This window comes from Mercurialis annua, linkage group LG7, assembly GCF_937616625.2.
Source record: "Mercurialis annua linkage group LG7, ddMerAnnu1.2, whole genome shotgun sequence".
In the NCBI taxonomy this organism is placed as follows: Eukaryota; Viridiplantae; Streptophyta; class Magnoliopsida; order Malpighiales; family Euphorbiaceae; genus Mercurialis; species Mercurialis annua.
In genome coordinates this window covers 7,291,146-7,316,043 of record NC_065576.1, presented here as the reverse complement: position 1 = coordinate 7,316,043, position 24,898 = coordinate 7,291,146, and the positions used below count along the sequence as shown (strand labels likewise).

The following is a 24,898-nucleotide window of genomic DNA, read 5'->3' as shown; positions in this document are numbered from 1 at the left end:
TTAGATAATTAATAATTTTATTATTTAATAAATATATTAAATTAAAAATATATTCTATATGAATAATAAAATAATTTTATTCAACACTTATTTTATTATATGCTATATATAAGATTTTTTATTTTGTGAATATTATTTATTGATAGTTATTATTTAGTTGAAGACCGAGTTGATATTTTTGCACTGTTTGAGATAAAGATAAAAGTGATATTTCTAAAGTAATTATAAAGTGTATTTTTTTGAAAAAATATATATTAATTATAGGCCTATAATTTAAAAGGCTTACTTTTTTTTATAATTTTTTAAGTATATATTCAATAAATTTAAAACCCCAAACTTCAAGGGAAATTCTTACCTAGACCCGGTTTATAAATTTTCCATGCACCTACCCAATGAGTTGTTAGAAAATTTAACATAATTTTCTCTTTCTTCTCATTTTTCTAACATCTCATTGGATAGGTCCATGAATTTTTTATAGACAAGACTAGATAAGTATTTCCCAAACTTCAAAATTCATATCAATTAAAAATCCTAATTTAAACGATTTTGTTTTTGCTTTAACGCTATAAAATATGGTTTTTATTGATTTAGATTTAGGAATTCATGTAGGATTCATGTTTGCCATGTAAACAAAATTTAGACACCGTGCACACACTGTTAATACGCCTTTCAGGAGAAGGACTTATTTGCCCATTTTTAAAGACGTTAGGGAGTTATTTGCTTTTTCTTAGCTTTTAGAGGCATAGTTGCTACTGCCCCAAACATTAGGAACATATATGCACCTTTTTCCTAGTTTTATATTTACATCCAACGCCAAAATAAAATAAAAACAGTAGAAATTTAATGTAAATTAGGCATATGAAACGACCAAACAGATCCTACCATCCGTACAGCCGCGTTCGAGGTTTTTTTTATGACTCTCAGTCTCTCACTTTCTTACACATTTCAAACTCAAACTGTACGGTACAGTTCTGTACTAACAACATAATTTCCCTCCTTTTTATTCCCCAAACACGACGGCGTTTCCCAAATGGAACGCCACAACAACCGTCGTACTGACCGGCCACGTCCGCCGCCGCAGCCGATCGTCGTACAACCAGGACAAGTAGCATTCCGAGTAGTCTGCCACACGTCAATAATCGGCGGCTTGATCGGCAACCACGGCTCGGTAATCTCCCAAATCCGTCGCGACACAGGCTGCATTCTCCACTGCGAAGAGCTAGTCGGAGGCTCAGTCCACCGCGTGATCATGATAGTAGGCCCCGCAGCAACCGGTAAAACCATCACATTAAACTCAGCCAACCGTCACGAAGACGGCGGAGGCGGCGACGGAGAGGAGGAGGTGGAGAAGGAGCTGGTGACGGTGGCGCAGGAGGCGGTGATTAGGGTTTGTGAGAGAATGTGGGAGGTGGAAGGTTCTTTAAGAATGAGAAGAAAAGCTGCTAAAGGTGGCGGTGACCATGATGGTAAAAGCGTAGATAGTTGCTTCAGTGAAGGGTATTGTGGTCTTTTGGCTGATACTTCGCAGATTGGCGCCATTGTTGGACGGGCAGGAAATAATGTAACGAGAATGAAGAGAGAAAGTGGGGCCCAGATTTGTGTTCTTCAGGCTCCACTCTGTGCTTCTATCAGTGATTCATTAATTCAGGTTTTTTTTCTTTTTTTTAATTGTTTTTTTGTTTTTATTTTGATTGAATTTGGAGAATAATTATTTTTGATGATTTGATTATGAGAATGTGAGAAAATTAGATGTAATTTTGTCTTTTATAGTGTTTAGAAGTTTAAAATATGGAAAAGATTGATCAATTCTTGTATTTGATCTATTCAAAATAAGATTTATTATAAAAAACATTTTTTATTGATTGTTGTATTAAATTCTGTGAAAGAAATTTCTCGGTTCGTGGCAGATTACAGGTTCCATTTTGGCTGTGAAGAAAGCACTAGTGGCTGTAACTGAATGTCTTCATGACTGTCCACCTTACGGAAAAGATCCAATGCTTTTGGCCAGACCTCGCGATAGAGCTTCCAATATGTCATCGTCTGATCCACATGAGGAATTCTTCCCGCATCTTAGTTCGTTGCTACCATCTATGAATGGAAATGGTGTTAATTCTCATTCTTTATCTTCCGATGTTAGCGGAGACCCCAATCAGGATGGGGAAACTGCAAAGCGTGAAGTTTCGTATAGGCTGATTTGCTCCAATGGTGCTGCTGGAAGCATAATTGGCACGAAGGGGTCCATTGTTAGAACTTTACAAAATGAATCAGGTGCTTCTATCATGTTTGCAGCACCATTAAATACGAGTGGTGAACGTGTCGTTACCATTTCTGCATTGGAGGTCAGTCTTAGTGCTATTCAAATACTCGCACAATTTTACACATAACACACAATGGCTTGTCACATTCTTCCAATTGCTATTGGTTTCGTTTAGGTTGACATCATCACGTTGTATTCTGTTTAATTCATTGATCTGTGGTTGCTTGCTGTCCTATGCAGGACCTTGAGTCATGGTACTCTCCTGCACAAAATGCTGTTGTCCTTGTCTTTGCTAGATCTATTGAGCACAACATTGAAAAGGGGTATTCATCAGGTTTGCACAAGGGTGCTACTGTAACTGCAAGACTCCTAGTGGCATCAGTTGACGTGTGTTGCTTGAATGGGAAGGATAGCAACATAGATTCTGAATTGATAGAAGCAAGCGGTGCTGATATACAAATTTTGGAAGCGGAACAGATCTTGGATTGTGCATCAGAACATGATGTAGTAGTGGTGGAGGTGCAACTTTGACCCTCTTATTTTCTTCATCTTATTTTGTTTGAACTTTGAAGTTAATATAAAGTAGACTTGAAGAATTCTAGAACTCTAAAAGTATAACAATTGTTATATTTTGAAAACTCACGAAGGCTAATTTTTTTTTCTAAATTATTCAAATTGTCTTTTGGTGCTTGAATTAGCATGATTTTATTTTAATTTAGCAACATACTTTTGGGGTCACCAACTGTCCAATTAAAATGAAAATTAATACTTCTTGCAGATCACTGGTGAGTATGAAAATGTACAGAATGCTCTATTTATGGTTACTGGGAAACTCAGGAATAATCTTTTGCCCAAAGAGGTGCTTAATGAGGGCAAAGCAAGGAGTCTCCATGGAAGTGTATTGGACAATGCTTCTCTCAGATTGCATCAGTCAGCGGGACCGTCTCTTGATTCTGATCGAGAAACTACTTTGATAAGAGGAATGAATCAGCTTGGGTTCTGCAACAGCTTAGGCAATGCTTCACCAGGGCTGCAGTCATCACAGGTGAGAGATTGTCTTGTTATGCAGTTTTTGAATGTATTTTTCAGTCTGAGGACCTTTTTGCATCTTTTGATTGCAAAAGTTTGGAAGAGAGCATACAACAGCCATTAAACATCATGACAACTGGTCAACCACATCTGGCCAGGGTTCAGAATTCGAAAGGTCTCTGAATAGTTTTTTGCCCAAGGAAGTGCTTTATGAGGTAGGTGAAAGAACCCCTAATAGAGGACCGAGGTTGCAGTCATCATTAGGCATAGCTTCTGATCGTATTCAGGAATCTTCTTTAACACAAGGAAAAAATCAACCTCAACAATCCCATAACATTGGTAGTCCTCCACTGTTTTTGCCGCAGGTGACTGTCTTTTACTATTTTATCTTGAAGTTTATGTTTCTTTTCTCATTCATCTTTAAAGATTTGGATTTCTGTCCAATGAATCCTATCTTTAGAAGCTGGTTCTTATTGCAGAATGTGAGAAGAGGATCAATACCTCATGGAGGGGGTGCAGAACTCGAGAGGTCAGCACACATCACTAACTAATAATTATTTATTTTCCCATTTGTTTTTTCTCATTTTAAAATTTTCCATGTAATAAACTACCCGTGATGCCATTTTTTAGAATAGTTTTATGATCAAGGATACTTTGCTTATAGTATATCAGATATATTCTTCAAAACCATTGAAAATATTTCTAATATCAGACTCATGAAACTAACTTTTGATTTTGGGTTTACTAATCTCTGCTAAGACATCAGTTTTATCGATTATGCGCATATTAGTAAATGTTTACGTATTTGATTACTTTCATAGTCAAGGACTGGGTTGTGCAAATTGGCAAAACATTTGGGACCTGACAATACTGAGTAATGAAAATGAAGTAGTGAGTGGGGCAATCCGTGGACCATGTGTAGGAAAATAATCCAAATAGTTAAAATATGGATTATTTTGAAAATTCATTATTTTTAATTTAGTTTGTGCTGATATATCATGAAAAGGCAAAAGACTGCCAATTGAAAGACGTGAAGGTTTCTTTAAAAATCTTCACTTTTGATTTAGAACAGATTAGTTCACTCACTCTTTATAAATTTCTTATGCATTTAACTATTTAGTCTGTACTGCAGGAAGAGATCTCCTGTTGTGGGAAATACCATGTTGGAGTTTACGGTTCCTGAACGAATTATTGGCTCTGTATATGGTGAAGGTGGCAGCAATCTGGCTCGATTAAGACAGGTACAATCTGTAGGCAAACCAAGCAAGAAAATAAATATAAAAAATAGTATAGTTCTTATGATTAAGTATCATGTATGTACTATGTAGTATATATTACATTCCCGTGGTTGCTGAACTGAAGATGGCTGGCTTTTGACAAATGCCAAAAGTCACTCTTTTTATTGAGTAATCAAAATCACTATAATAGCTGAACTTTATTGCGGTAAAATTTGTTTTCTTAATGTATTGTGCGATAAGCTTCTGAACTATCTTTTGATGTTCAAAAAAAGTCGTCATATAAATAATTTATCTATGATGTCTCAAAAAAAGAAAGTAGGAAAGAAAAAAGAACCAGATAGCAGAAAATGTGCTGTATCTGTAGCATATTTGAGTACTGCCTGGACAACATCAGGGATTTTTCCGTTAGATACTATGATTATGTTCTTTTCAGATCTTTCTTTCTGTCTCCATATCCCCTTAATTTCAAGAATATATGGTTGTCATATATTAAGTATAAGCTATTTTGCATGAAAACTTCTCTAGTTTTGTGTTACGGTATTTGTTTCTGTTTTCCCTTTTCGGGAACACTTTCGAAACCCTTCTGCTATGGATTTTTTCATTTTGATGTTTCCGTCTCCGTGCTACATATAATAGGTATTAATCTTTTGAGTGCTCTATGATTAATTCACAAGTTATTTCATTGTGTGGGTGCTTAGAGTGATAATCCCCTGCTTCTTGCTATAGCGGGTTAAGCTTTTCTAATGCATGGTTATAACTTCTCTGTGCATATAAGCAATTAATCTAAAAGTTGTGCTTTCATCAGATTTCAGGTGCAAAAGTTGAAGTGAGCCATGCTTCTTCCAGCAAAAGTGCTAGGTTGGTGGTTATATCAGGAACACCCGACCAAACCAGAGCGGCACAGAGCCTGCTTCAAGCCTTCATTTTAGCACCTCAGTAATTTCCAAACCACCTGTCTTATATAGTCTTCAGCTGGTTGATAGACATAGAAGTAGCAAGCCATAACATGTAGGCATAGTAGTTTAATGTTAATATCAAAATCATAGAATAGAATCAATATAGAGACTAATAGATCAATCTGGCACAACATTTTATCAATGAATCTCTTTTATTATTAAACCAAGCACACCTTAGGAATTATTTAATTCCTGACTCGTATTAACAACAAAGGTTCATTCGACCCTCCAACTTGGAACAAAAAATCAAAATAGTTCAAATTTGCGGTTTTGAAATAAAAAAATCGTTAAACTTGTCAATTTTGGGTCAGTTACACGCTAATTTGACGTCAGTAGTGATGGTCCAAAATTGACAAGAAGAGGTTTTTTTTCCTCCAAAGCTACGAATTTGAACTCTTTGGATCTTGTCTCAAGTTGGAGTGTCGAAATGAACCTCTGTTGCTCATATTTTATTTATTTTTATTACATATTTCTCATCATTAATCTCATAAGGTTGAAGTGAACTCCCAAGAGAGTATGTTATGTGTTTCAACTGCTGTACCAGTAGCAGCAGAGAAACCTATTCTAACCCATGCAGGCAGTACTTTTGTGAGATCAACTGTATATGAAAGACTGTAAATCCCTGTGAAGAAAGGATTTTTATCGTCGGATACAAAAACACTCAAGTTCTTGGCATTAGAGTCGTAATTCACCCAAGCATTTACAATGGCTCCGTTGTAAATATCATTCGTCCATCGAACAGTTGCCGCAGAAGCAATTGAGTTAATATTGATCCCCACATGATCATAGTTTGGATCCCAAAGATTGTTGTACGAGTCGAATTCAACTGCGACTACCTGATTCTGTGTCGTCCCGTTGATTGCAGTTTCAGGACTAAACAACGAAAGGTACCCACCAGTTGATTTCGGAGGGATTTCAGAACCAACTGGTGCGAGAAAAAATGATAGTCCGTCACCATAAGATGTTAAGTCATTCTGAACATCCTTGGCAACAAACGAAAAGCGAGAAGTGAAGTCTGCAACTTTTCCGGTCTGAGAATCCCAAATTTGAACCGGACGAATATACGAAACACGACCTCCACTGTAAGTAAGATTGTTGTCTATCTGATTTCTTGTAAGTTGGAGAACTCCATTGGAAGCAAATGCATCACCTTGATATGATATTCCTCCAATATTCGGATAGAAATTTTGGTAACTGAAAGCAATCGAGTTCGCATAAGGAACTATAAGTAGCAAAATGATACATGAAAAGATATTAAGAGGAGCCATATTGTTAAGTGTGAATTGAATGGAAAGAACAGGGAAGATTGTAACTATATATACACACTATACAGGACTTTGTAAGAGCTGTAACGACTAGTTTCTCGTTGTTAATTCTGAAATTCCGAGGTTAGCCGGCTGCTGGATGGGTCTGTACTTTGTTTCTTTAACGTAGGCAATGCAAAATGCAGATGGGAAGAGGGGGAAAATTAGTAGTTATGTGTTTGTCAGAACTTGGTATGCTGAGTAATTATGCACTGGATCAATTGGAAATATACTCCTTTTTGTTTGGAAGATTTATTGAATCAATATTATATTTGTAAACAGGAAATTTACTACTCATTCTGTGAAAACAAGAAACAGGAAAGTGTAATAATTGGATATAAACAAGTAATATAATGTGATAGGAAGTTGCATAAATTAATGATATTAAATCATCATTGTTAGAAGTCCTAAACAATGAAATATGCACATGCAAATAGCCAAAAAAAAAACAATTAGCTATGGACAACCCAACAAAATTTCGTTGTTGATTGAAATTTTTGGTTCTGCAACTATTCAGGATGCAAAACGGGCGGCCATTTTTTTTATCAGTCAGTCAATTATTATTTTTCGACGCCTCTTACCTTTTTTAGTATTAGTTCTTAATAGTCTCACCCCGTTCCCTTTTCTAGCCACCTGCCCGTTTTTCTCCTCTTTCTTTATTTTCTTATCCGTCGACAGTGGATGTAAATTAATAACATTGCAAAAAGAAAAAAAGGATAAGACAAGCTGATTTCGGGAACACAGGAGTTGATTTTATGTCAATGCCTATATGGATAATATATCATGGATGATTAGACGAGTTTGGATAAGCACCAAAATCAACGGTAACAATTCAAATTTTCGTAGCACAGTTTGGCAAACCTGTTGCTAATAGCTGAGAATTGATAGTTGTTACTGATAGCTGATAGTCGAAAGCTGATGAATAGTAGCATGGCGGTTTTAGTACTTTGTGTCGGTACAATACAAAATAATTCAAAAATTAAATGGCTATTAGAATATTATAGTTAAACTGAAATTTTCAGAACTTAAACATGCAAAGAAAATAAGAAGTTTCTGTGTGATTGATGTTGAAAGAAGCACATGCATAATAGAGAAATTAAATTATTATGAGAGAGTAGAACCCACTGTAGCTCATCCAGGCAAAACTTTTTCTTCAAATCAAACATAATGGGACAACCTAAAATAGTGACCAAACACAAACACATTTAACACATTGTCCTTCTAAATTCATAAGTGAGCCCATGCCTTCATCAGACAGAAACTTTGAGAGACACTAGACACGTTATTAGTGCAATTTGAACACATTTTTTTATTCATGTTTTACATTTTTTTTTATTGAATTCTTACATTTTATTTTGTTGAATGTAAGTTTTTCAATCGATTTTTTAGTACGGCTTAACATTGTTAATACTTTTTATGATACAGGTACCTAATATTAACAAATAAAAAAATACAAAATGATAGTGAAAAAAATCCAATTCAAAAAATTTAATATCGTAGCGACTTAAATATGCATTGCCTAACTTTTCGTGAGAGCTGAAGTCGACATCAACGGATTTTTGTGGTATTTAACTTTTAATTCTGAAATAAAATATGGCTAAGTGATAATTTTATAATAATAAAATATCTTCCATTAATTTTTAGTTTCATTAAAATAAATTTATGTTAATTACATGAATATCTACACACAGCACATGAGTTCCACGAAGTGAAACATACCTAATGGCTAATGGCACATCCATCTCAGGATTAATTTTTTTTACTGTCAACTAAATATCTACATGATTGTCACATTATTCTATTTTTACTGAAATATAAATGTTTGTAACGAAATGTATTTTACTATTATAAAATTAAAGTTCGGGTATATTCTAATCACGAATTAAAATTTAGGTAGCACCTTTGGACAGAGAAGGAAGTTTAGGTACCATCAGTAATAATTGTCCATTTAGCAGGGATTTCAGAATCAACTGAAGGCAAGAAAAAAATAATTTTCCATCTCTAAAATTTGTAACAACGATTAATTTTACTAAAAATGAGAAATGGTAGTAAAATTTGAGATATTCCTGTTTTGCTATCGCAAATCTGCACTGCAAGTTCGAGATTATTCGGCGGCTCGAGCGACACTGTAAGTGAGGTTATAAATTCGGGTTGATTTGATGTTGGTCAAGCAATATCGTGGGTTCGATGCTCCCACAAGCGCTTCCCTCTCCGCTTATCGAAAAAGAAACTTTGACTGGTTTCATGCACATTGCGTACTTTATTAATTGACGACAGTTGACAGATCACAATCTAGCTAGCAGAGAATCTTTTACCTTTAATAATGTTCAGTGTCAATTGATATGCTTCTTGAATGATTGATTGTTTCTTGGACTATATACATGGATGGAACTCCAATTTCTGTTTTCATCATACAACAAACAGAGATAAAACATGGAAAATTTCTTTGTTTTACTATAAAATATTGGGACATTTGCATTAAAATGCGCCACCTTTACATATTTTAGCGATTTAAGATCCACGTTTAAAGTTGTCAAAAAATGTCCTAATCTTTTATTTTTTTTTGGCAATTTCTGTCCTAAAGCAATTGTCTGTCACCAAACGAGGTCGCATTTAGCAGTTTGGTAATGAATACAAAGATGTCCGATTATGGCGCTGGGGACTGTATTTGGTGAATAATGAAAGGCGGGGCCGTAATTTAGCAACTTCCAAACGTGGAACTTAATCGCCAAAATAGGTAAAATTGGGATAGTTAAAACTTAATTTCTGTTTTCATTCCATTTCCAAGGCATGCTTAGTTCTTTTGTTTTAGACTATTCTGAAATTGCAAGTTAATAAAGAGTCATCATATTTGAACTTTTGTACACTAATAATGCAAATATGGAATTTCCAAGTTTCGTTTTAGTTTTGCAAGCTTGAACTTCTCATCTTACAATGATATGCATGGCTATTGCTAATCCTGAGACACATTACACAAGTTTTGTTGTATTCTTTTTCTCTCTATTTGAACTGAAGAGCTTCCTTAGGCTTTCCCAAGAGAGTCATGACTGTTGCAGCAATATGGTTTGAGGAGAGCCCTGCTTCTTGCATCTGATCTTGAGGCGATCCATGGTCAATATATCTGTCAGGAAGGACCATTGATCTCAGCTGCATCAAGATTTAGATATATTAGAATCGCAGCAGGAAAAATTAAAGTAAAAACGATAGCCGAACATAGAAAAATCACCTTCAGGGGTCCATCCAGGATACCACTTAAGCTCAGGAAGTGGGAAATATGGGAGCAGAAACCTCCAATTGAACCCTCTTCCACTGTGATCAGGATTTCATGTTCTGTCGCCAATCGTCTGATAAGATCCGTATCTAAAGGTTTGCAAAATCTTGCATCAGCTACTGTTACAGGGAAGTCTCTAGCTTTAAGCATGATTCCAGCTTGAACACATTCTTGAACTATGGAACCATATCCTAAAATTGCAACTCTGTTGCCTTCCATCAGTATTCTTCCCTTTCCGATCTGTTGGATAATTGAAAAAGAAATATTTAGTCATTTTATTTGTTAATTTTGTTTGTTGTTTTAGAATTTGATTGCTTATGTTAACCTCAAGTGCAGTTCCTTTATTATCAGGAGGAAGAACTGCTCCAATTCCGTTTCCCCTTGGGAACCTGAAGCAGCTAGGTCTGTCATCTATGGCTGCTGCGGTGGCAACCATGTGCATCAGCTCAGCTTCATCAGATGGAGCCATGACCACCATGTTGGGCAAGCAAGCCATGAATGTGATATCAAATGCTCCGCAATGTGTAGGTCCATCTGCACCGACTAAACCAGCTCGATCCATGGCAAATCTGACTGGTAATTTTTGAAGGTCGACATCATGTACCACCTTCATTTCCCAGACAAAAAAGGTTAATGTTAGAACTTTATAGAAAAGGGCTTTTCTTGCATTTTCAACCGTCTTTCGCTTACCTGATCATATCCGCGTTGCAGGAATGATGAGTAAATAGCACAGAATGGCTTGAGTCCTTCTGTAGCTAAACCGGCTGCAAATGTGACAGCGTGTTGCTCCGCGATGCCTACGTCAAAGCAGCGATCTGGAAACTTCTTCTGGAAGTAATTGAGACCTGTCCCTCCACCCATTGCAGCATGAATAGCTACAATCTTATTGTCTACTTCAGCTTCTTTGATCAAAGCTTCAGCAAAGTACTGTGTATACGAAAGTGTGGCGGCTTTTTGCTTGAATTGCTTCCCTGTTTCAACGTCAAACTTAACTACACCGTGCATTTTATCTGCTGCAGCCTCAGCCGGAGGATATCCTTTGCCTTTCTCTGTCACAATGTGAATCAGAACTGGACCTGGAGCAGGCATTGCTTTAACTTTCTGAAAAATAGTGACTAAATCTTCCATGTTGTGTCCATCCACAGGACCAATGTAATATAATCCTAACTCCTCAAAGAGAGTAGAACCAGAAGCACTGATCATTCCTCGAGCATATTCATCCACCTTCGCTGCAACTTGATGCGTCGAGCCCCCGATTTGTTTGGTAATGTTCTTCAACACAGAAAACAAAATCCAGGTCAGATTCTGACATTCCAATTACATAGAAGAACAAAAAAAAGGAAAATTATTTTACTTTTGCGGCTTCTCGAAGCTTTCGGAACTTGGTGCTGGCTTGAATCTTGGTTAAAGCACTGCTAAGGGCTCCAACTGGAGTTGCAGGGCCATCAAGAGTGGCAGTGGGTAAAGAGACCTGCTTATTGTCATTCAATATGACAATAAGATTAGCATCAAGGTAACCTGCATTGTTCATTGCTTCATATGCTTGTCCTGCTGTCATGGCTCCATCTCCAATTACTGAGATTACATTGTTCTTCTTCCCTAATAGATCTCTTGCTACTGCCATTCCTGCATGATTTTCATTTTTATAAAAATATATCAGTACCGTTACTGTTCGCAGTGTAGTTTTGTGGTAGGAATATATCGGGGAATCAAACTTGGGATTTGCAGGTCAAATTATAATATTTTTATCACTTAGACTATGTCTCTGGGGACAACATAAATATATTTTTCAAATAATTTTCAAGTTCAAACCTCTCTTTGTCCTTATAATAAGGTCTAATGTCTTAAAAAACCCCGACCTTTTAGCCCCTTTTCAATCATACCCTGACGTTGAAAATTTGTCAATTTTACCCTATTTTGTATTTTTGTGTTTCAATTGTACCCTGAAAAATTAAATTAACGTCTTTTTCGTTTGGAAATTTGTTTAAAACATTCTCCATGTCTAGCATATATTAATTGTACGTTTTTAAAATTTATTTAAATTTAATTAAATTAATTAAGAATTTAAGTTAGTGTTAATATGATTATGGGTTTTAGTTAGTTTTTAAAAATAAAGGACTTATTTGTACTTTTTTGAATAAAAAAGAATTTAATTTTATGTTTAAACTTAGTTAATTGAATGATTTCATCATTTAAGTTAAAAAATTAACAAAAATTAAAAAATTGGGGTACAATTGAAAACGGAAAATTTAAAAGTGGGTAAAATTGACAAATTTTCAACGTCGGGGTGGAATTGAAAAAAAAATAAAGGTGAGGGTTTTTTGAGTGATTAGACCTTATAATAAAGGGTTATTTGCATTTAAAAGGATCCAACTTTACCTATTTTAGTAGCGCTTTAAGTTCCATATATATATATATATATATATATATATATTTTCTCGATTCTCAAAAAAAAAGTTCCATATTTTTTTATTGAAAAAGACTAAAATTTTCATTAATAATAACAAAAATTACATGAACGGTTTCTCAACATATTGAGTAAACTATTTTAGAAAGGATGATGAGAGCTGTAAAAATACAGTCATCGAATAGGGCTAAACTAACCAACAAAGGTCACCTAAATACATAAGTCAAAATAACAAGATTTAAAAATTAAATTTAGTTAAAAGACAATAATAAATTACAAATTTAAATAATTACAACAAGAAAAAACTATAGATTTAAGGAATAATAATCAAGTTGAAAATATTTAAATTTCTAAGTTAACTTTTTAAATAGACGATTTCTTGCAAAAACTCAATTTTTAAAGAAGACAATATGCCATAAAATTGATAAACTCATAAAGAGTAGGAATCCAAAATTAAAAAGACGACAACAAATTTATTTATATGATAGAATCATTTATTTTACACGATTTATAAGGAAATTTGAGTGTGAGGAGGAAATTTGATTCGGACCAAAACAAGTCAAAAAAATGAAAGATTAGTCATTATTTAGCATCTTTTATGAAGTTTAAATCGCTAAAATAGGAAAAGTTGGATATTTTGATGCAAATAACCTGCTAATAAAAACAATGATTGTTTTTGTGCTTTTATTCTTGACTTTTCTTTTATCTCTTTTTCTATAAATTATAGAAAAGTAGTATTTTTTCTTGAGAAATTCTTAGGTAGACTCGGTCTACCACGTCATCCGTAGACCAAACCTATCATATTATGACACATCATTAAAATGATGGCAATCTTGTAATATTACTATTCAAAGGTGTAAATAAGTAAAAAACTAATTTACAAGATTGCCATCATTTTAATGACGTGTCATAATGTAATAGGTTAGTCTACGGATGACGTGGTAGACCGAGTCTACATAAAAATTTCTCTATTTTCTTTATGATTGTCAAATCTGAATTTTTTTTTACATAAACTATTTTTTTTTATTTTTAGCAAGTACAACTTTCTCCATTAAGTGCTTTAATTATTTTTTGGCAACTACCAACTTAGAAATGTCAACATCAATTATTTCTATAAAATATAGTAATTCTTAATAAGCTGAATATATCTAAATGTCAATTATAATCCAACTTGTTCAATTTATCTACATAAACAAAGAATATTAAGAGATGCACATACCAAGACCAGCAGAAATACTTGTAGAACTATGTCCAGCACCAAAAGCATCATAAACACTCTCTTCTCTTTTAGGAAATCCAGCAAGCCCTGAAGTTTTTCTTATAGTATGCATCTTAGATCTTCTTCCCGTTAGAATTTTATGCGCATACGCCTGCGTAATCATAAGCCTAATTAGTCGTATATATATAAAAAATTATATGTAGCACGGAAACAAAACCGTTATTTTAGTTTTAAAAGCGTTCTCGAAAATGCCAACGCAAAAGCGGAGATGTAGGATTCGGTAAGTAGTTTCCGTGCCATATAGGTCCAAAACATTAAAACTCGAAACACCCGAATCAGAAACAGGAAACATAATAACGTTTTCGAAAATGTAAACGCAAATGCGGAAACTTAGGATTCGAGAAGTTTCCGTGTCCAAACCTGATGACCGACATCCCATATGATTTTGTCATCAGGGGCATTGAAGACATGATGCATAGCCACCGAAAGCTCGACAACTCCTAAGCTTGAACTTAAATGGCCTCCTGTGTTAGACACACCGTATATAATATCTGCTCTAAGTTCTGCTGCTAGTTGTTCAAGATCCTGACAATTTAGTTCACCAGAAAACCTTTTAATTCCATTTTTCAAGATTAAAAACAAACAATACAACATAGGAATAGACAAAAAAACTAATCCAGAAAACAGTTTAATATAATTTTAATTTTTTAGTATAATTTACCTGTGTAGAAAGATTCTTCATATGAACAGGATAATTGACTGTGTCCAACAATGGAGTCACTGGTTTTTCCTTGGAAAAATCAATTTTCCACCCATCAATCTCCTTTCTGATCATTATTTTCCCTTCTTCATCACCATGATCTGTTGGTTTTCCAGCAGATGATCTTAAGCATAACTGAAAACACATAACAAAACACCATTAAAACAAGATCATCAAATAAACCATATAACAAAATTATCAACAAGCTTAAAGAATTAATAACTATATATAAACCTGTTTAGTTGAACTGGGGATTAGCAATTTTGGAGATTTCAAGAATGAAGACTGGTTAAGGATGAAGGTTGGAGAAGAGAGTGCCATGGCTCTAAAATGTATGCAGTGGCAGAAAACTAGAGAGATGAGAGAGAGGAGTTGTAAGAGAGAGTGAAGACAATAACTAAGTTTTATATTGGAAGAACAAGAAAAGCTGATGCTCCTGTAATAAAATTCCAAATTTACTAATTTTCTCATACTTGGATTTTATTTCTATTTTTTACTTTGTGTATTTATTAATGTATTTGCCAAAAGTTTGGCTGTTTTGGTACTCACATCAATGACTCTACATATATGTGGGTTCAAATATTATATCTTATATCTCATTTAAAGAAATTTTATTTTAATTTAGAGATAGTTTAAGAAATAAAAAAAATTTATATTTTTTCTATCTCAATCTAATTGTGGATAAGTTTTTGGTTTGATTATCTAAATATTTCTATATTTTGACCTTTTTTATTTATCTCTAGAACTTTTTAAACCGTTAATTATATTTTACTTTTTAATCCTTAATTCCAATCGTACGCATTTTGATTGTTCGGTTATTTACGTGCTCACATAAATTTCAATCCTTAATTTTAATTCTTAATTTCAATCATACGCATTTATTCGAATAATTTTTTAAAAAGTGTCTCATTTAATTTTTTTAATAGAATTTTTTTTTTATAATCAATAATGTGATGTGTTTAATGTAGAATGAACATAAAAATTAATTTTTTTTCTTTTATCTTCTTCTTCGAATAAGTTTTTCTTATTTATTATATTTTCTTATATAATGTGCGTATGTAATGTTTTCCAATTATATTGAAACATAAAGAAATGTTTTGAAAAATAATAACAATATACATAAACTTTTGTATAATACTTGTATCTTCATTAAAAGAGGATTTCATGTATTTATAAATATTTGACAATCCTATTTAAAGATTAAATAATTCTAGTAACCATTCCTCCATTAATATTCGAAATTAAGGCATTTTTGGTCGGAGATAACTTCACATCACTTTATGAAAAGTGGTATTTATTTTTTGTTTGGCTTATTTTTTAATTAAGAAATCTTTTGACGGTATATTATTTTGTATTTTATTTTTAACTTTACATTGTTTTCAAAGATATTGTCAAGTTGTATCTTTTTTTTTTACTAAAAATACCATTTTTGTTAATTTCTAAAATATACTTTTTCACTTTTTACTGATTTATATCTTTTTTATAAAATATTTTCTGGTGTTTTTTTTAGTGTAATTATGGTATTTTAGTAGTGTATCTATGATATTTTTTTAGTGTATTATAGTGTTTTAATAGTGTATTTATGGTGTATATATAGTGTTTTGTAGTATTTTATAGTATATACCATAAAAAAAACACTGCAAATACACCATAAACACTACAAATATACCAGAAAAATATAGATACACCAAAAATACATTATAGATACACAATAAAACACTACAAATGTACTATAAATCAATTCAGTTTTATAAAATAAAAGAACAAATTTATAAATAAAGAAAGATAAAATAAATAAAAAAATAATAAATCTACAATAATTTTTTTTATAAAAAATCTATATAAAAATAATAAATCTCTAATAATTTTTTTATGGTAGTTGTTTTTTCTTGTAGTTCCTTACTACACTTAATTAATGTCATCAATTTTAATATTAATTAATTTATTTATTTACTATGTTTTTAGTAATTATTAATCATTACGAGAAGAGTATTACAGTGGGACGTACTGATTGGATCTTATTTAAGTAGATTCTGCAACAATAGAATCTTTTTTAAGGGTATTGATACTTTAAGTGTTGAAATCTTACAATTTTTTTAAATAATTTATATAATATTTTAAATACTCTGTCTCTAATTTATAATTCTTATTAATTTTTTTAAAGTAAAAGAAATTAATAAAAATTAGTATATATTTAATTATATATTTGAGATTTTATCGGCTAATATTAAACACTTGATATAGATAAAAAAAATAAAAAAGATATTTTCCTTAAAAAATAATATCTACTTGCCACAATTATTAAAATATGATTATAGAAGAAAGAACCGGGCAATGCCAGCTACTGTTCTTTCTTTCTTTTATTATTTGCTGCTTTTAAATTTTTTGATATATTTTCTTCTTTTTTTTCATTTATTTTTTTAAATATGTTTCCTTTTGTTTTTCTGTTGCATAATCCCCAAACGTGTTTGAAAAACAATCAATAACTGCGTCCAAGCAAAAATAAAAAATTACATAATTGATTATTTGTCGGTATTGGCATAGAGATTCCAACTTTGCACTATTTGAGAATATAAATTATATAGGTGACTTATAATATACATAAATTGATCAAATCCAAACCATGATGTTTTGTATTAACCCTCTTACATAAATTTAAAAAATAAATTATCACCCCCCTAATTTTTTTTAGAGAAAACTAATACATAAAGTTGTCAACCCCAACTTCCCAAGTATTCTTGCTATTAATCAAAATTAAAGAAAGCTTCAATTTCAAGTGGCAATCAGATGATCAGTTCTGATTGATAGCACTTGAGGTGGACCATTAAGAGAATTTCACATTATTAAAATAATATAAATATAAAGAATTTATAAATGTGAAGATTCAATCACCTATTAACTAGTAGTGGTTATTAGATCATTGTTGAACCAAAGTATATTTATATTCATGTCCGTATATAATCAATTAAACCGACCTATTAATCAGTAATATTTTTAATAGATACTATAATGTAGACTTTTATCTTAGAAATGTTGAATGCTTTTGATTTCAGCCTTCAGTTCAAATATTGTATTCTAGAAATTTTTGTGTGTGTTAGGCTTTCGATCATGTTAAATGGCTCATGTACTAGTTACTTTTCATGTTCATGCGGGGTGCGGTAAAAAGATCCCTTATCTCCGTTGTTATTTAGTATCGTAGGAGAATTTTCTTTCGAGATTGATCACTTCTTCGGGGTCTTGAGGGTTTTACTGTCGTACTGTTAAAGATGGGGGGCTTTAGAACTGAAAATTTTTTCAAGTTCTGAACAAAGTAAAGCTCTTCAAAATAACTTGGGATATGCTCAGTTCAGACTCAACTTCTTATTGTTTTAGGGGGTTCCAAAAATTCATCCTATTGGCTCTCACATTTGGAGTTCCATTAGGGAGATTTATGCTTGTAGATAAATTATTGGTGATAATTCAAGGCTTAATTTTTATTTTCAGGCAAAATCAATTCTACCCAAAAAATTTAAATATAAATAATTGATACCGCCCTAATAATATCAGAACTCCAAGCATCGCCTAAAAAATGCTATGCTCGCCCAACGGGTCTCCAAACCTCCCATCGCTCAGCGACAGTACGAGTATTGCCCATGTCTGTCTCGGGCGGACTCATCCAGGTCTGCCATCTAGACGACCTCATCCACTCTGTTCCCTGACACCCACTACCCGGGATAATCGGGAACGTGCCTTCACCATTATCAATAATCGTGGGACAAACCCACGATTTACCAGATAACAACCGCCTTAAACTCATTATAAAAGGAAGCCACCGAATGATGAGAAGGGTAAGCACAAATCAGACTTAAATACTTTTACACTCATTTACTTACCAAAAAACCCTCTCTGACTTAAGCATCGGAGTGGCTTTCAGGCTGAGCAAGCCTGAGGTCCTTTGAGCTTATATTTGTTACTTGTGCAGGAAGAGCAAACAGGCGATCTCTGTGACTCGACCTGTATCATTTGGTGCGGTGAACGTGGAACTTATCAGTTTCGTCGTTCCTTTTAGATACTTTTTCAGAATTTGCTTTTTCAAGAATGGATCCCCTACGAGATAATACTCTACCAGCTACCAACAGAGAAGACAGGGAAACAGAACCACCGGCCCTAAATCTGTTCCCCCCAACCAGCGAAGAAGGAGAAACCAGCGACCCCCTGGCGATAAGACAGACGATACCTCCGATAGCCACAGCACCTGATGAAGAGCCAATCAACAACCAAGCAATGTTCAAGGCTTTCCTAGAAATTACCAGTCTACTCAAAGACATCAAACAGAGTATCTCGTTAAAATCGCCAGAGCAGGGATCAGCGAAATCACCAGTACAGAAGTCAACGTCAACCATGGACAAGGGAAAAGAACCGATGCGAGAGGAAGGTGCCCCGGAAAATTCCGCAAAGAAACAAAACGCCCCCATAGTAATTCCAGACGAGGAACGTTGGATGGATGAACAACACACCCTCAAAGACGGAGAAGCGCATCTGGAGGAAAGAGTCCGCCAAGTCATGAGCAGGCTCGGAATAAGATGTGAAGACGTAGACATCTCTCTTCGAAGTGACTCACCACTTGCAGATTTCATCATCTCTCACGAGTTCCCTACAAAGTTCAGATACCCTCCAAATTTGGAATCATACGATGGAACAGGCTGTCCCAAGAGCCATATTCACAAATTCCAAGCGGTGATCAATGTTCAGACAAACTTAGATCACGTACTATGCAAACTTTTTCCTACTACCTTAAAAGGTCTGGCGCAGGAATGGTACCAAAGTTTAAAGCCAGGATCAGTGCTGACGTTCAAACAATTCTCAGGACTTTTCCAGGCTAGATTCGTAGCATGCATCCCTCAAAAGAAGCTGTCCACAGACCTGCTAGCCATCATGCAAAGGGAAGGAGAGACACTCAGGAAGTATGTAGAAAGATTCAATAAGGAGGCGATGCAGATAGAAGACCTGAGCCAGGAGATCGCCTACACAGCATTACTCAATGGAACTACCAACTCCGACCTACGAAAGGAATTGTTGGCTAAATCACCAAAATCATTTACCACACTGATGACCATCGCACATACACAGATCAGAGTGGATGATGGCCAGAGAGAGATAGAGAATCGCCTTGGACGGGTAGAAGAACGAACGTTTGCAGAAAGAAGAAATGGGGACAGATCGCCCATAGGAAAGAGGTTCGGAGAGAAAGGCAACGACCATTTCAGAAATAAAAGGAAAAAAGACGAAGATAGGCGATATACGCCCCTAAACACAACCAGAACCAACGTACTGTTTTGGGTAAAAGACAGCCGAGAGAAGGTCAGATGGCCAAGGAAGATGAACGCTGCATCAGCCAGGAAAAGAGACAACAGCAAATACTGTGAATTTCACAGAGACAACGGCCACACCACAGATGAATGCTGGCACCTGAAGGAAGAGATAGAAAAGCTGATAGAAAGGGGATCCCTTTCCCAGTTCGTAAAAAGGGATACCGAAGCCAGAGAGGCGGAATCAGAAAGAAAGAAAGAGCGGAGAGAAGAAACCGCCAGAAGACCCAGACCAGAGCCAACAGGCGTGGTTAACGTAATAATGGGCGGATCGACCGGAGGAGACAGCAATACTACAAGAAAGAAAGCTGCAAGAACAGTCTACTCAGTTAGCCCAGGTGCACCAAATGCTAAGAAATTCAGAAGCGTATCTTTTTCGGAGGGCGATAGTCATGGCTTATCAGTCCTCCATGAGGACGCCCTAGTTGTCAAGGGGCGACTCAACAATTTCGAGGTATCTCGGATGCTTGTAGACACGGGAAGTTCGGTAAACATGATCACAATGGAAGTGTTCGGCAGAATTGGACTCAAGAAAGAAAATTTGACACATGTCTCTACTCCACTGGTGGGACTAGGAGGCAAATCTGTACAGGTGGAAGGATCACTGGAGATAAACATCCAACTGGGGGATGGAGAGATCTACAAAGAGATCCGAGCAGAATTCATGGTGGTCAATATGGACTTTGCATATAACGCAATTCTCGGAAGGCCACTTTTGCACGATACGTGCGCATCCATTTGCATGAGGTACCTATTGATGAAAATCCCAACCAGAGAAGGCGATGCCGAAGTCAGAGGATGCCAAAAGTCAGCCAGAGAAGCATACTTTACAGCTCTCAGGAAAGTACATGTAACCTTGCGAGAACTAACAATGGAACCTCCAGAGAAGAAGGAAAGGGCGGAGCATTATGGGCGAACCACGAAAATCGAATTATCCCCAGGAAAGGAGATAGAAGTGGGAGATGAGCTAGAGGAAGAAATCAAACGATCTCTAACAGAAAACCTCAGAACACTTGGAGACTCCTTTGCCTGGACAACAGACGAACTGATCGGAGTAGACCCGAACATCATATGTCATCGGTTAAACATAGCGACCGACGCGAAGGCAGTGATACAGAAGAAGAGAAGACACTCGCCCGAAAAACAACTCGCCATCGCAGAAGAGGTCGCCCGGTTAAAAGCAGCAAACGTGATCAAAGACGCCTATTACCCCAAGTGGGTAGCAAATGTGGTAATGGTAAAAAAGTCCAATGGCACTTACCGAATGTGTGTGGACTTCACAGATCTGAATAAAGCATGTCCCAAAGATAGTTTCCCGCTTCCACACATTGATCAGTTAGTAGACTCCACAGCAGGTCACGCCCTCTATGCATTCCTAGATGCCAAGGCGGGATATCATCAGATACCCATGGCACCTGAAGACCAGGAGAGGACGGCCTTCATAACGGACCAGGGATTATTTTGTTACAAGATGATGCCCTTCGGTCTGAAGAACGCAGGAGCCACATATCAGCGGCTGGTGAACTCAATATTCAGAGATCAGATCGGAAAACACATGGAAGTTTATGTGGATGACATGATCGTCAAAAGCATCCGAGCCGAAGACCACCCAGCATATGTGAAGATAGTCCTAGAGACGCTAAAGAGATACCAGCTAAAACTCAATCCGGAAAAGTGCGTATTCGGAGTACCGGCAGGCAAGTTCTTGGGATACATGGTCTCTCAGCGGGGTATTGAGGCTAACCCAGATAAAATCGAAGCGGTCTTAAAAATGACGCCGCCACGGAGCATACATGAAGTCCAGAAGCTCAACGGCCGGATCACGGCTCTAGGTCGGTTCATGTCCTGCTCGGCAAAACGATGTCTACCTTTCTTCAAAACACTGAAGAATATCAAGAATTTCACATGGACGGCAGAATGCCAGACAGCTTTCGAAGAACTGAAAAACTTCCTCTCGTCACCACCACTTTTGGCGAGGCCAGATCCAGGCGACGTGCTATATTTATACATCTCTTGCTCTGACGAAACAATAGCAGGGGTACTGGTATCGGAGAAAGAAGGAGAGCAGTATCCGGTCTACTACGTAAGCAAGGTACTAAGGGACGCGGAGCTAAGATACCCAAGGTTGGAGAAACTAGCGCTGTGTGTATATACCGCCACCATCAAACTCAGGCATTATTTCGAGGGACATCAGGTTATCGTACGAACCGATCAACCCCTACGAAAGATCCTCCAGAAAGCAGAAACAAGCGGACGTATAGCAGAATGGGCTGTTAAGATCGGAAGCTTGGGCGTGGTCTATGAAGCTCGGAAAGCATTGAAGGCTCAAGCATTGGCCGACTTCGTCGCGGAACTAACATTCACAGAACCAATGGAAAACAAAGCAGTCCCCTGGGAAATACACGTCGATGGAGCAGTTTGTGGGGAAGGGGAAGGCATCGGTGTCGTGCTCAAAGGACCGGGGAAAATCCAAATGGAATACTCAGCAAGACTTGAATTCTCAGTTTCCAACAATGTTGCAGAATATGAGGCGTTGATAACAGGACTGCAATTGTGTGAAGAGCTCAATATCTCCGAAGCACAGATCTACAGCGACTCACAACTGGTTGTGAACCAAGTCTCAGGAAATTTTGAAGTCAAAGAAGCCACACTGAAGAAATACGCCAAGCAAGCCAAAGCCTTCTTTGCAAATAATGGGCGATCTTGGTCGTTACAGCAAATACCCAGAGCAATGAATGGAAGATCGGATGAATTGGCAAAATGGGCGGCAACAAACAATCACGATTCAATGAGAAATATCCCTCATGAAATTAAACGACAGCCTAGCTTCCAAGGAGAAATCGAAGAAGGCGAAATGCTGATAGTGGAAGAAGAAGAAGAAAACTGGATGACTCCCCTCACAGCATACTTAGCTGATGGAACACTTCCGGAGGACAGAAAGGAAGCTAAAAGAATAGTGGTACTATCATCAAAGTTCGGAATATACAGTGGCCAGCTGTACAAGCGGTCATTCACCCATCCCTGGCTAAAGTGTGTAAACAAAAGAGAAGGAGAGTACATCATGAAAGAACTACACGAAGGAACCTGCGGAGCACATGATGGAGCATCAACTCTGGTCAGGAAAGCCCTGCTACAAGGCTATTATTGGCCTTCGATGAAAGAACAAGCAACAACGCTGGTAAGGGGATGCTGGCCTTGCCAGCAACATGCTTTGATACCAAGAAAGCAAGCCTCAGAAATGAAACCCATCGGCAGTGCATGGCCGTTCGCCCAGTGGGGTATGGACATCCTGGGACCTCTCCCTTTGGCCACAGGACAACGGAAGTTCCTGGTAGTGGCAATCGACCACTTCACCAAGTGGATAGAGGCAGAACCACTGGCAAAAATCACCCAACAACGCATAACTAACTTTTTCTTTAGATCTATCTTGTGCAGGTTTGGAATACCGAAGGTGCTGATCACAGACAACGGAAAGCAGTTCGACTCAGCAAAGTTTAGAAAGTTTTGTGCCGAGTATCAGATCGACCTAAGGTTCACTTCGGTTTACCATCCACAATCAAATGGGCAAACCGAAGTGGCCAACAGAATCCTACTGGCCGGACTAAAAAGAAGACTAGACGAGTGCAAAGGAAGATGGGTAGAAGAACTCTACAGCGTCCTATGGAACTACCGTACCACCCCTAGAGAATCAACGGGCGAAACTCCATTCGCCCTAGCCTATGGAACGGAGGCTGTAATTCCTGTAGAGATCGGCGCACCCACGCCAAGGACAGAAGACAACCAACTGAACTTAGAAGAAAATGAAGCAGAGCTCAGGAACAATCGGGACCTCTTGGACGAAAAGATCAACAGATCAGACATTAGGATGGAAGCCTACAGACAGAAAATGGCAAGACATTTCAACAGCCATGTGAAAAAAAGAAAGTTCAAATTAGGCGACCTCGTCATGAGAAAGACCGAAGTTAAAAAAGGAGAAGCAGGGACCGGAAAGCTGCAACCAAATTGGGAAGGACCTTACACCATCAGCAAGGTCATTAAAGAAGGAACATTCAAACTCACCAACTCCATGGGAATAACCATACCCAGAGCATGGAACGCCAACAACTTAAGGAAAATTTAGCAACAGTGGTTCACCTCTCAGCATGATTAGTCATTTAGTATGTATGCATTTAAATTCCTCCAAGTGATATTCCATCACAGCATTGTATTTCAATTCCTCCAAGTGATATTTCATCACAGTACTACATTTTAATTCCTCCAAGTGATTGTTTCGATCACAGTATTGTATTCACAGTTCTACAAAGTATATATTAATTTACCCTTGCTTGGACAAGGAAATTTCACAGATACTATCTTATCACTAAGAGTTATTGTTTAACCAAAATATTTCCAAAAAAGGGGGAACTGACGAGTTCAACCCCACAAAGGAAACAATAAATACATGCGATCTAAGCAAACATCGCCCAATAAAAATGCAAAAAGAGCAGAATAAAGAAATATATATATATATTAAAAAGAGGGTAAAATACGCCCTCCGAAAAAGTTACAAAGACAAAATATAAAAAAAAAAAATGAGAAAGGAAAATTCTTCCTATACAAAAACTAAAGGGAGAAGGAGGAATCTAAAGCTTGATCTCTGGCTCAACCTTCTCCGGGACAGCCTCCTTGTTGCCCTCCAAAATATTTGGGACAGATAGCCCCTCCTGCGAACCCCGCCTGGCTGAAGAAGAAGCATCAACAGGAATGTTGCCAGAACGGGTGGGAGAAGGGACATCGGCAAGACTAAGAGGATCGGACCCTGGAAGGATAGACTCCAGATCAGAAGGCCGATCCAATAAGTCCAGAGCAGCAAAAGGCCACTCCGAAGATATAAGCAAGCCGAAGTCCTTCTCCTCAGGACTACCCCCCAAACCAGGTACATGTGGCCCCTTGCCAACCTTGACAGAATCATTGGCCGCTGGGACAGACTGCTCGGCAACCTCAGCAGCATTCTCACCCTTCTCAGGCTTGATAGAGACAAACAAGTCTTGGGGAGAATCTGGCTCACTCTCACTGTTAACCCCCTCGGGAAAGCCATATAAGAATTCAACGTCCCCCTCAGGATGACGC

General features: G+C 36.5%; 4 protein-coding genes across 5 annotated transcripts; 2 read left to right on the top strand and 2 right to left on the bottom strand.

The window, feature by feature from the left end:
* Positions 1-828: 828 nt before the first annotated feature.
* LOC126655854 (KH domain-containing protein HEN4) lies at positions 829-7,033 on the top strand. 2 transcript variants are annotated; one of them, XM_050350193.2, is made up of 8 exons: positions 829-1,648; positions 1,908-2,339; positions 2,498-2,776; positions 3,036-3,302; positions 3,382-3,651; positions 3,766-3,815; positions 4,419-4,527; positions 5,337-5,442. In XM_050350193.2, the coding sequence occupies exons 1-8, from the start codon at positions 1,031-1,033 to the stop codon at positions 5,352-5,354; spliced, it is 2,043 nt and encodes a 680-aa protein (XP_050206150.1). In that variant the 5' UTR covers positions 829-1,030; the 3' UTR covers positions 5,355-5,442. The 2 variants fall into 2 exon arrangements, with proteins under 2 accessions (XP_050206150.1, XP_050206149.1); XM_050350192.2 differs by having other exon boundaries at positions 833-1,648; positions 5,330-7,033.
* LOC126655856 (lectin 7-like) lies at positions 5,966-6,748 on the bottom strand. The gene has a single exon (XM_050350194.1). It carries the CDS (start codon positions 6,746-6,748, stop codon positions 5,966-5,968), a length of 783 nt encoding a protein of 260 aa, XP_050206151.1.
* Positions 7,034-9,615: 2,582 nt separating the features above from the next.
* LOC126655869 (probable 1-deoxy-D-xylulose-5-phosphate synthase 2, chloroplastic) lies at positions 9,616-14,857 on the bottom strand. Its single transcript, XM_050350211.2, has 9 exons — positions 14,676-14,857; positions 14,403-14,576; positions 14,102-14,266; positions 13,682-13,832; positions 11,410-11,681; positions 10,746-11,327; positions 10,381-10,662; positions 10,011-10,295; positions 9,616-9,931 (listed from the first exon to the last, which is right to left on the bottom strand). The coding sequence occupies exons 1-9, from the start codon at positions 14,760-14,762 to the stop codon at positions 9,785-9,787; spliced, it is 2,145 nt and encodes a 714-aa protein (XP_050206168.1). The 5' UTR covers positions 14,763-14,857; the 3' UTR covers positions 9,616-9,784.
* A 3,452-nt stretch (positions 14,858-18,309) lies between these two features.
* Positions 18,310-24,256, top strand: LOC126654839 (uncharacterized). Its single transcript, XM_050348831.2, has one exon. It carries the CDS (start codon positions 18,519-18,521, stop codon positions 23,907-23,909), a length of 5,391 nt encoding a protein of 1,796 aa, XP_050204788.1. The 5' UTR covers positions 18,310-18,518; the 3' UTR covers positions 23,910-24,256.
* The last annotated feature ends 642 nt before the right edge of the window (positions 24,257-24,898 follow it).